General features: G+C 39.7%; 1 protein-coding gene across 4 annotated transcripts in view; it reads left to right on the forward strand.

Moving 5' to 3' along the window:
- The window catches only part of KMT2E (lysine methyltransferase 2E (inactive)), a 75,782-nt gene extending 65,944 nt beyond the window's left edge, over positions 1–9,838 (forward strand). For 3 of the 4 annotated variants that reach the window (XM_088797800.1, XM_088797802.1, XM_074340600.2), the window contains 10 exons: positions 973–1,227; positions 1,388–1,532; positions 2,071–2,321; positions 2,701–2,757; positions 2,909–3,472; positions 4,475–4,761; positions 5,563–5,651; positions 5,740–5,865; positions 6,041–6,138; positions 6,987–9,838. In XM_088797800.1, coding sequence (XP_088653926.1) covers positions 973–1,227; positions 1,388–1,532; positions 2,071–2,321; positions 2,701–2,757; positions 2,909–3,472; positions 4,475–4,761; positions 5,563–5,651; positions 5,740–5,865; positions 6,041–6,138; positions 6,987–8,453 — 3,339 coding nt within the window. In that variant the 3' untranslated portion in view covers positions 8,454–9,838. The remainder of the gene's footprint in view (positions 1–972; positions 1,228–1,387; positions 1,533–2,070; positions 2,322–2,700; positions 2,758–2,908; positions 3,473–4,474; positions 4,762–5,562; positions 5,652–5,739; positions 5,866–6,040; positions 6,139–6,986) is intronic. The other variant, XM_088797801.1, reaches the window with a different exon arrangement.
- The last annotated feature ends 1,769 nt before the right edge of the window (positions 9,839–11,607 follow it).

The raw sequence follows: 11,607 nt of genomic DNA on the forward strand, positions 1-11,607 counted from the left end.
TTTTTTAGGATTTACTCACCTATGATGTTAGTAATCCCTCCTGGTGTGATACTGCAGAAAGCAGCTTCCTTTGTTATTAACGAAACACAAATAATTCAATAAAATGAGCACAGTAAAAAGAGTCAACAGTAAAAACGAGAATTCTCGTTATCTGTCCTTAAGGCATGGCTCAGAAAAAAACGAAGATTCTCGTGATCCGTACGCAACGTGTTAAAGGAGAGCCAGAGGGGTTAGTTAAAGGTCAGATGTACACACAGGTCTGTCCAGCGTGACAGCTGGAACTGGAGCAGCAGGTCAGCACTTGTCTTTAACACGGAGCAGTTATTTTGGCCCACTTTGGAAGGACAAAAAATAATTGCACCTTTTCTTAATAGATTAGTGAAAAGAAAACCCCATGTTTAAAAGAGATGCTACTTTCTTGATTACAAATGACTTCGTCCCTGCTCTTCAATTATTACATGACTAAATGATTGTGGTGCTAGAAATTTATTTAAATCCCTGATCAAATGCCTTAATAGTGACTGTCACTGCTGCCAGTTTTTTTGTATTTTAATGTATATGCACTGGTCTCATCTGGAGATTCTGATGGCAGCCAGGGTGGGCAGGCACTTCCCAAAGCAGATTTTTCTAACAAGCTGAACATTTTATACCTGTAATAGAAGCAATACCGAAGCTCAATTTAGTGTTTGTACCAATGTCTCCTCGATTTTACTGTTTTACAAAAGTTACAATGTGTTTTATTTCTACAAAGTATCATGTAAAAGAATTTAGGAAAAAGAATCACTATTCTGATAACCAAGGAAATGTACATGACTTGTATTGATTTTTTTTTACATCATATATGAGTGTTTAAATTACTCAATGTGTCATTTTAGGTAATTCCATCGATTTCAAATTTGGTATTAGAATATTCTATATGAGAATCTATGTAATTACTTATATATTGATCCAAAGTTTTCTTTTTTTTTTTAGCACTTGGTCAATGAATGGTTAAGTGAGAAGAATGAGAAGACAGGAAAACCTTCAGATAACCTTTCAGAAAGACCTCTGCGCATAACCACAGATCCTGAAGTGTTAGCTACACAGCTTAATTCTTTACCAGGCCTCACTTATAGCCCCCACGTATACTCTACTCCTAAGCACTATGTTAGATTTACTTCACCGTTCCTTTCAGAAAAAAGGAGAAGAAAAGAACCTACTGAAAACATCTCTGGCTCATGCAAGAAGGTAAACATTTCCTTGGATATAAAAATCTAGGAGGAGCCAAATGTCAAACTCGTTCCTATTATTTCTGATAGTGAAATGCTTTTGGCATCGGCTTTACATGGATAGGTTATGTGAACAGCTACAAACTGATTTCTACTCATTTATTATTTATGTATTTCAGCGATGGCTGAAACAGGCTCTAGAAGAAGAAAACTCAGCTGTTTTACATAGATTTAATTCACCCTGTCAAGAAAGATCCAGAAGTCCTACAGTCAATGGTGAAAGTAAAAGTCCACTACTATTAAATGAAAGCTGTTCCCTTCCAGGTATAATTTATTTTCAGTATTGTTTTAGCGTGAAGAATATGGCAGGAGTTATATGTAACTTTATAACAGGCATATTCTAGTTATTATGTAGTTTAATAAAGAAGTACATTGTTACATGTATTTTCTCATTTCTGTCCTCCAACCTTTTGGATGAAGACAGACATGAAAACCTTAATTTGCAAGTACCATGTATACTAGAGCTTATGGCTGAATTTTTGGACTAGTTCTGGCTTTTAGGCTGGCTGCTTTTCAAACAGATTCAAAAAGACTCTTAGAAATCGTTAAAATCTGTACTTCTAAGATTTCTTAGAGACCCCTAGGCCTGTAAGCCTTCTGGCAAGATAATGCTCGCATATAGTGAAATTAAGTTGGGGGTGGGGAAGAGATTGCTTCAAGACAGTAATAGCTTTAAAAACCCCTAAATTTGAGTTGGGGTTGAAAGTCATCATTATCACTACTGTCACTCTTTCCCAGAATGTATTATTAGATTATAGCAAATAGCAGCAGTATAATTTTTTATAAATTATTTCACCAACAGATTTAACTACACCACTAAAAAAACGAAGACTTTATCAGTTGCTAGATTCTGCTTACTCAGAAACCTCCACACCTACTCCTTCACCATATGCTACACCAACTCACACAGATATTACTCCGATGGACCCATCATTTGCCACTCCTCCACGAATAAAATCAGATGACGAAGCTTGTAGAAATGGTTATAAGCCCATATATTCACCAGTTACCCCAGTAACTCCTGGCACACCAGGAAATACCATGCACTTTGAGGTGAGAAATTTTTAAATGGAAAAAAAAAATTAACTCATGGGTATTTTCCCCCTTTAACAACTAATGTACTGAGATTAGCAAAAAGTTTTTAAGAAACTGTAAGAAAATTTGGAACATTCAAATTTGGAATTTGAACATTATTTTTAATACAATGAGTATAACTTTCATCTTATTGATATACAGTCAGACTAAATGATTATGTGTATGAAATTGGTCTTAAAGCAAATGATCTTATATGGGAAATGGAAATAAAACAAAAAAGAAAGTTTAAAGCTAAAGTCTGTGTAATGGTTTCTCATTTTAAGTTTTCATTTTTAGAAATATCATGTATTTAGTTACATGTTTTAATTTTCAATTCTAATCATTTCTTTTTATATAGAATATTTCTTCCCCAGAAAGTTCTCCAGAAATTAAGAGACGCACTTATAGTCAAGAGGTAAGGAGTTATTCAATATTCAAAAAGGTTATTTAAATTGGTGATTTTTTTCCCTAGTATTGTGATTTTGCTTTAATAATTATTGGTAGCTTTAAAAATACGTAGTCTCAAGATGTTGTCATTTTTTTTTTTTTTTTAATTCTGTTAACAGGGATATGACAGATCTTCAACTATGTTAACATTGGGGCCTTTTAGAAATTCTAGTTTAACTGAACTGGGTCTACAAGAAATAAAGACTATTGGTTATACCAGCCCTAGGAGTAGGACTGAAGTCAACAGGCAGTGCCCTGGAGAAAAGGAATCTGTGTCAGACCTTCAACTGGGACTTGATGCAATCGAGCAAACTGCCTTACATAAAACCATGGAAACACCTACACATGACAGGACTGATTCTAACAGCCAACTGGAATCTACTCACTCTGGACGGGGTACAATATATTCTTCCTGGGTAAAGAGTCCTGACAGAACAGGCGTTAACTTCTCAGTAAATTCCAACTTGAGGGACCTGACTCCCTCACATCAGTTGGAGGTTGGAGGAGGCTTCCGAATAAGTGAATCCAAGTGCCTGATGCAGGATGATACTAGAGGCATGTTTCTGGAAACACCTGTGTTCTGTACGTCAGAAGATGGGCTTGTATCTGGTTTCGGACGGACTGTTAATGACAATTTGATCGACGGAACTTGTACACCCCAGAACCCACCACAAAAGAAAAAGGTTACAAATTTAACAATTTATAGTCCTTTTAATAGTGTTTTTTTCATACTATTTCTGAGGGTTATTAGAAGTTATAATGATGTAAGGCATTCATACGTTAGTTATTCAAGTTCAATTTTTGATATGTACATTTTTAAACCTTTTGTAAATGCCCAGTTAATTAGAAAATGCTTACAGAGAATTAAAACAAGCTAGTATAGAAAATTCTTATAAGGAGCAAGGTTTCAGAGATCTAAACCTCAGGATAATTTATTTCACCCAGAGAGTAACTTTTAAAAATGATAACCAGTTCCCAATGAAATGGAGTTGTATATTTGTGTTACTTCCCTTTTTTACATAGAAGAGGCAGCCTTATATAGAATACCTCTTTCCTCAGTATTTAGGCCACACATATAAATACGAGTATTTTGAAAAGTCTAAGTATTATGTAAATAATAAATTCCCTGATGTACCACCATTATTTGGTTGGCAGAGATAGTGAGTGCCTTATTTCAGAGGAATGGGATAAATTAACGTCACTTATTTGTTAATGGGCTTATTGCTTTAAAAGTCAAAGAATTTTAGTGATGTGTGCTTTTAATTTTTATAACAGAGTCCAGTTGGCAACTTTGTGGGAAGCAATGTAGTATAGTGGAAAGAGCACGGGCTTTCAAATAAGACCTAGGTTCGAATCCCGGCTCCAACACTCACCAGCTGTGTGACCTTGAGTGAGTGAGTTACTCAATTTCCTCATCTGTAAAATGGGGATGCTAATATACCTATTTCATAGGGTTGTTGTGAGGATTAAATGAGATAATGTATGTAAATCATCTATATACAATGCTTGGTATATAGCAGGCATTTGATAATTGTTAATTATTGTTATTATTTGTTCAGAATCAAATTATTTTACATAATTTTCCTAATGTAAATATAGTAATTCTCTTTAGAGAAAAAAGGAATAGATTGACCCTGACATAGAAAACAAGAATAAAAGACTTGCTTTTCCTTATCTTTCTTAAGGTTTCTCTGTTAGAATACCGTAAAAGACAACGTGAAGCTAGGAAAAGTGGCTCTAAGGCGGAACACTTTCCCCTGGTTACTGTGTCCCCTCATGCAAGTGGGAACCTGAGCAGCAGCCATGGTGATGCGTGTGTCAGCAGGAGTGACAGTGGGGAGCAGGCAGAGGGCACTGGCAGCCTGGCTTTACCAGCACTGGCCACAGGGCAGAGAGCTGCTACAGACGAGAGCAGCGGCAGCAGCCCCGGCAAGGACGTGTCCGCCAGCGAGAAGAACGAGCCCGTGCAGTGGTAAGCCCGCCTCGGCCTCACTGTGACTTCAGGACTAGCCACCAGGAGTGAGCAGCTACCTTAGCCTTAAAGCAGTCTGCGTTTGCAAGGATTGGAAGTGCGCTGTTCTGAAAAGAATAAGCTTTTGTTAGTGAACGATCTTCCTGGGGCTTTTTGGTTCTCCTAAGGCTGAGATAGACATCTGTGGACATAAATTTGTAAGATCCTCTTTGCTGATGGGTTATTAATCAGCTATATATATTTGCTTGTGTTGTTATAGATTCATTGTTTACTCCTTGATAATTTTCACATTTTTCACATAAATACTCCTCTCCAGAGAACCTTTATCACCGTCAGCATCCTGCAATTTCTTTACCAGTTACCTTAAAAGACCAAGTTTAGTGTTTGTTCAGTAGGAGTAGAAGGTGGATGTAGGGTGGGACTTGGCAAAGGGCAGGAGGCCACGTTCACATTGCTCCTTGGTCCCCTACGGAGAGCGTCCAATCCCGACACAAGGTCATTTGTAAACAGTAACCTGAAGTGACATTCTGAATGTTCATACACTATCCTCCAACCTCCTTTTCACCACGAAATTGTTTAAGACAAAAGGATGGAGTCTGACTGAGCACTTCAAATAAATGAGGATAAAAATCTGTTTTGAAAACTGGTAGAAAGAAAAAGAGCTGTTTTCAAAGCTTAGCACGAAAATGTTTTCCCAAAAGAGCGAACGCTTTGCTCTGGGAGGACATGCTTTCACTATCATGTTAAATAATCTGGCCGGCAGTAGCTTCTTTGAATTAATGGTATGATTTTATTGTAAAGGACCGCCTCAACTTCAGTGGAGCAAGTGAGAGAGAGGAGTTACCAGAGAGCTTTACTTCTCAGTGATCACCGAAAAGATAAAGACAGTGGTAAGTGAGCTTGTTCCTTTGCCAAAAAGTGGAGTCAGCTAATCACTTTGCAGTTCTAATGTTCTCTTTGGGTCTGCTTCATCTCTAGGGGGAGAATCACCCTGTGTCCCATGTTCACCGAGTCATGTTCCGTCTTCACCTTCATCTCATTCAAATCACATTCCCCAGTTGCAACCCAAGGTCCCAGTCCCTTCTTTCAGTGAACTTATGGAAGGTCAGTAGCAGATGACCTATCATGGTTATTGTTTTAAATACCTTTTTAAATCAGAAAGGAGGGAACCTTTATACAAAGTTGATTTAAATAGAATGCACATTGCTTTGTAGTGTTAGTAAAAGGCAGTATTTATCATGAAATTTTACATTTACTACAAGTTTCTTCTGCTTTATAGATCCTGATCCTGAAAATCCAGAACCCATGACTACCAATGAATGTCCATCTCCAGATACTTCTCAAAATACTTGTAAAAGCCCTTCAAAAATGAGCAAGGTAATAACACTGACCTTTGAACGTGGATGAAAGTGCATGGTAACAGGCACACACAGATTATTCCGCTGTACTAAGGATCTGTTTGTGATTTCTAGATACTTTCTGTCAAACAGAATTTGACCAAACTTTAATGTGCTACTTCAATAGCTTCCATTTTCTCCAAGAGTTCCACCCCTAGTCTATTGGTGTCTAGAAAATTCAGCCTTTTCATGAAATATTTAACCACCCAATTGTCTAAAAACAAAAGATCGGGTGACATTCACTTAAAACAAATGCTGTCTCCATCATGGATCATAAAGCTGTGAGCACCGAGTGCGGCAGTATCTTTGGAAACGAAAGTAGGGAATCTGAGATTGAGTTTCTTTTTCCTTAAAGAACATTATACGTATTTAAGTAGGTACTCTTGCATGTGGATTATTTGAACAATGTAAAGGTATTATGATCAAAATGGTTTTGGGCAGCTAGTTTACCCAAACCAGTTTATCATTAGGTTAGGTATAGAAATGTCAATTATGGAACTGACACTTGCTAAGTGTTTAGGGTTATTAGAGTTCTTTCAGAGTAAGGCTTCCAAACATGTTTCATTGCTTAGGGGGGGGAAGGCAGATTAATATAAAAAATCCAGTATTTCTTTTAACTGTCTTCAGTAAAAATTCAGGGAATTCAGTTGACACTTATTACCATAACTTGAAGTGCCTTTGTGATTGACTCCGCAAACCTAGCTTATTCCCTACGCCCTTTGCTCAGTACTAAAATAACATTAAATACCAGTGTAACAAACCTCAATGTACATAAAATGTTTCTTACATTTATGTAAATAGCTTATGTGACCTGTTTTCTTTTCATAGCCTGGTTCACCAGGACCTGTAATTCCTGCCCAGCCACATGGGAAAATACTCACAAAACCAGATTCCCACTGGGAGGCAGCAGCTCCTGTGTCAGAAGCTGAGAACGGTGTTCACCTGAAAGCAGAACTCCAAGCACCGCAGCTACTGAGTCCCCCCCACGCCCTTTCCAAGGCTCACCCTCCTCAGCAGCTGTCACAGAAGCTGCCCTCGGCGCCCCTCAAGTTGCACTGCCCGCCGTCCCCGCACACAGAGAACCCTCCAAAGCCCTCCACGCCCCACACGCCTGCCCAGCACGGTTACCTCTCACCAAAGCCTCCTGCCCAGCAGCTGGGATCTCCCTACAGGCCGCACCATTGCCAGTCACCTCAAGTTGGGACAGCTCAGCGGGAGCCGCAGAGAAACTTCTATCCGGCAGCACAGAACCTTCCAGCCGGTGCGCAGCAGGCGAGCCCGGCGGCGTTATTCACACAGACCCCCTCAGGACAATCCTCGGCAACTTACAGTCAGTTTACCCCCTCGAGCCTGTCGGCCGCGGCCCCGCCCCCGCCGCCCCCGCCGCCTCCCTCCTCGTCTTACTACCCGAGCCAGCAGCCCTCCGCCAACTTCCAGGCCTACACTCAGCTTAAAGGCGGCCTCGCCCAGCAAACTGTGTTTACATCAGGACCAAACCAAGCACTTCCAGGCACCGCCGGTCAGCAAGCCGTCCCGGGTCACCACGTGGCTCCGGGCCATTTCCTACCCCCCCAGAACCCCCCGGTGCACCACCAGACGGCTGCCGCTGTGGCCCCGCCGCCCCCGCCGCCGCCGCCCGCTCCAGGCCCGCACCTCGTGCAGCCGCCCGGCTCCCACCAGCAGCACTCGGCGGCGCAGGCGCACGTCGTGGGGCCGGTGCACGCCGTCACCCCCGGGGCGCACATGCACTCCCCCGCTGCTGGCCACCACCTGCCCCCGCCACCACCGCCGCCAGCGCCCGCGCCGCTGCACCACCCGCCGCCGCCGCACCCCGCGCCCGGCCTCCCGGGCCTCCCCGCACAGCACCAGCACGTGGTGAGCCCGGCCCCGCCTCCGCCCCCACCGCCGCCGCCTGCCGGCGTGCTGGCCGCCGGGCACCATCCCCCCCATCAAGGACCTCCCCTCTTCCCTTCCAGTGCTCACCCCGCCGTGCCCCCGTACCCCGCACAAGCCGCGCACCACACCACTCTGGGACCCGGAGCCCAGCACCAGCCGTCGGGAACGGGGCCACACTGTCCACTACCGGTCGCAGGTCCTCACCTCCAGCCCCAAGGACCAAACAGTATTCCAACACCGACTGCTTCAGGGTTCTGTCCCCACCCGGGCTCTGTGGCCCTGCCACACGGGGTTCAGGGACCTCAGCAGGCATCACCAGTACCTGGACAGATACCAATTCACAGAGCACAGGTGCCACCAACATTTCAGAACAATTACCATGGTTCGGGGTGGCATTAAAATGGACTCCAAAAACATTTTTTAAAATGTTCTGTAAGATAAACTGTATATTTCATATGTACCTGTTAAGGTACTTTTTAAAGCTTGTACATGAAACTTTGTATAAAAAAAAAAAAAAAACCAGTGCTTTCATTGTATCTTTCCCATTTTTGCTTTTTAAAATTCCTTTAAAAATGTGCTATTAAACCAGTCGTAGGTATCTTTATTTTGTAAGTGAACATTCCAGCTATTTTTCTGGCAGTAGAATTGATGCTACATGACCTTTAAATTTTATTGTTGCAGTTAAACTTCATTTAGTGGATGTTTTCTATATTATTTTATACATATGCATTAAGTACAAACCTAAGTAATGGCACTATGAGGATTTTCATTTTTTTTCCTTCAGCAGCTCTGTGAGTGCATCTTAGATATAAAAAAACACAATACAAATTTTTATAGTTTGGTGTGGACATGGCTCATTTTGTTTTATCGGTTATTTACAAACAAAATGTAATTTAATGTATAGATGATTTTTAATGTCTCCTGACAGACTGTAAATACTGCATTTCTTTTGCATATATAATTGCTTACAGCTTTTCTCATTTGATATATAGCATTGTACATATGACAAGTCTGCAAAACTGTGTGATCTTTGTGAAAGTAGTACAGTATATGGCCTTTAATTTCTTTTTTATTTTAAATATACTGTCACATTGAAGCACTGGTTGGGCATTTTAATTCATGTTAATAAATCACAATTATGTCAGTTTTACCAAATTGTCCTGTACAACTTCTGAGATTGGGGTTTAAGCAAGTGTTTTTTTAGAAGTTATATTTTCCAGTATGGTTTATAAGGAGCCTTCCATTTTCTTTAGCGACTACTACCTCAGCTGGACCAGCAAGCGTCAGGGGCAGTAGTAAGGCCTGCTCTTGTAATGTTCCTGCTGGTCATTTTGGCAGGAGCAAGAGCCATGAGAAAGAAACTATGAGGTGACAGAGCTCTGTACATTGAATTATGTTTGAATACAAAATGAACCCATACCATTAAAGCATTACACAGAAAAGTTATAGATTGTAATTTACAAGTGTTTGAAAATACGGAAATATGGAGTAGTTTGCCTAAAAAACACAGGAACAATCTAATTTGTACATTTTAAAACATAACTGAAATGTCCTATTGATTAATCAAAATTATTTGGAAACCTTAAATTAACATTTACTGTCTAGCTATACTACTTTAAAAAGTAGCGGGAAATTTTTAAAATTTCTTTTGTGTACAAAATTAAAGGAAAAAGGCATTATTCTTAGCTCTCTCAAGTGAAATGAAAACGGCCTCTCAAGTGAACATTTTATTGCTGAAATATAAAATGCTAGTTATTTTGGGGAAAATAAAAAAATTCTTACTATTTTGTCTTCTGCCTCTCAGGAGGATTAATTAAGCATAACCAATAGTAATGACCATATTTGTCATAGTGTCTTCCATCATCCAATTACATGGCAATTTGGCACAGTATACAAATTCTGTGCATTGGTGAAAAAAGTAAACACTAAAATGACTAAGATTTGGCAGTATCGTAGGTCATGTTTTACACTTTTAATTTCCATTTCCTTTTGAAAATTAGCTAATGATAGTACATTAATACAGCTGTGTTTAGGAATCATTCCTAATCAGCTTCAAGTTTTAAAAGAATTTAGGTCAACTTTACCATCCTTTCCTTTATCAAACAAAATTCTCATGGCATTCACTAAAGCAACTCATGTCCAAGAAAAAATGGCTTTACCATCCATCCTGAAAGTTTCAAACAGAACAAAGTTAACTAGCATAGTGAAATATCAATATCTCTTCGAAGGATTTTTAATTCCTCGTAGTTTTAAATTTTCTTACTACATAATGTATACAGAAGCTTTATAGAAACTGAAGAATTTTATATAATTCTTTGACTCCTTAATGAAGGATACATACTCTCAAATACTGTCTTCTACCAAAATTTCATTAACGTTAAAAAAAAATTAGTGGAAAAAAAGTGGAATTTAAGAATTAATTTCAACTGTAAATACAAACTGAATTGAAGTTTTCTACTCCAGCAGAAACAGTTGTTTTTTTCTATTAACTAGTTATGTATGTATGATCCAGCTACAGGAAGAAGCAAGTTAGTAAATCAGTTTTCACCTAAAAAATGTATGCTTTTTTGAAGCACCTATATCCACTTTTTTTCTGCCCTGGGCAAGTTCTAATTTCCAGCCAGCTTCTGAATCTGCTGTAATCACATATGTGATCCACTGCTTGTCATTTCCATGAAGACTTCACATGGACTAGGGAGAGGAAAGACCGGGCATTCCACCAGCCGGCTCTAGTGTGCGCGGCATCAGCGCTTCTCTTGGCTCATGTGCATCATCGTCAAGCCACCAAGGAGCTGCCGAAAACCACACCACCCCTAATACAAATGAAGATTCCTTCTAGAACAATTGTTTTTTTACAATAAACTATTTAGGCTATTTTATCATAAGGGACAGATCCTTGCAAAAATCCGTAATAACATAGTTTATTTCCTAACAGCGAAAACTGCATTAGACAACTTTCATTCAAGTGTGCTAAAGCTCTAATAAAAATTCTTACAGACTCAGAGAAGACATAATTGTACCCTGCAGTTCTTAGAAGAGTGGTTCCTATGGAAATGGTGGATGGCATCACTGGTCTACTGCCACCACCTGTCACAGGATCTATATGGTAACCCACAGCCTCATTAGAAAAACTTAGAAGCACACTTCCTAAATGAACAGTATGTTTGACCTCAGTGATACGTGACATAATGCTAACTCCTAAAAGATGACGTGTTTTGTTCCCTCACAGTAAACTCTGAAAAAAGAAAAAGAAAATTCACAATGCTCAAACAAAATGTAATTCATGTTTTTGATGAAACGTGAATGAAAAACAATCACTGAAATTCTAGGTATTAAATCTATACTACAGCATCTTTTCTAAATCCATCTTCTTTACTTTACAAAACAATGAATTATATCCTTGTAATAAGCCTTAACTCATGTTACAGAAGAACTACCTTTCCTGCCACAGCAACGCTGGTCTTCCCTTTAGTTTTGGTTACACTATACTAAAAGGATAGCACATTTGTTGATTCTATCACTTCAAATATAGGCCAATGACCAAGGCAATGTC

The sequence above is a fragment of the Rhinolophus sinicus genome, chromosome 4 (genome assembly GCF_057876585.1).
Source record: "Rhinolophus sinicus isolate RSI-liver-muscle chromosome 4, RSI-T2T, whole genome shotgun sequence".
Taxonomy (NCBI): domain Eukaryota; kingdom Metazoa; phylum Chordata; class Mammalia; order Chiroptera; family Rhinolophidae; genus Rhinolophus; species Rhinolophus sinicus.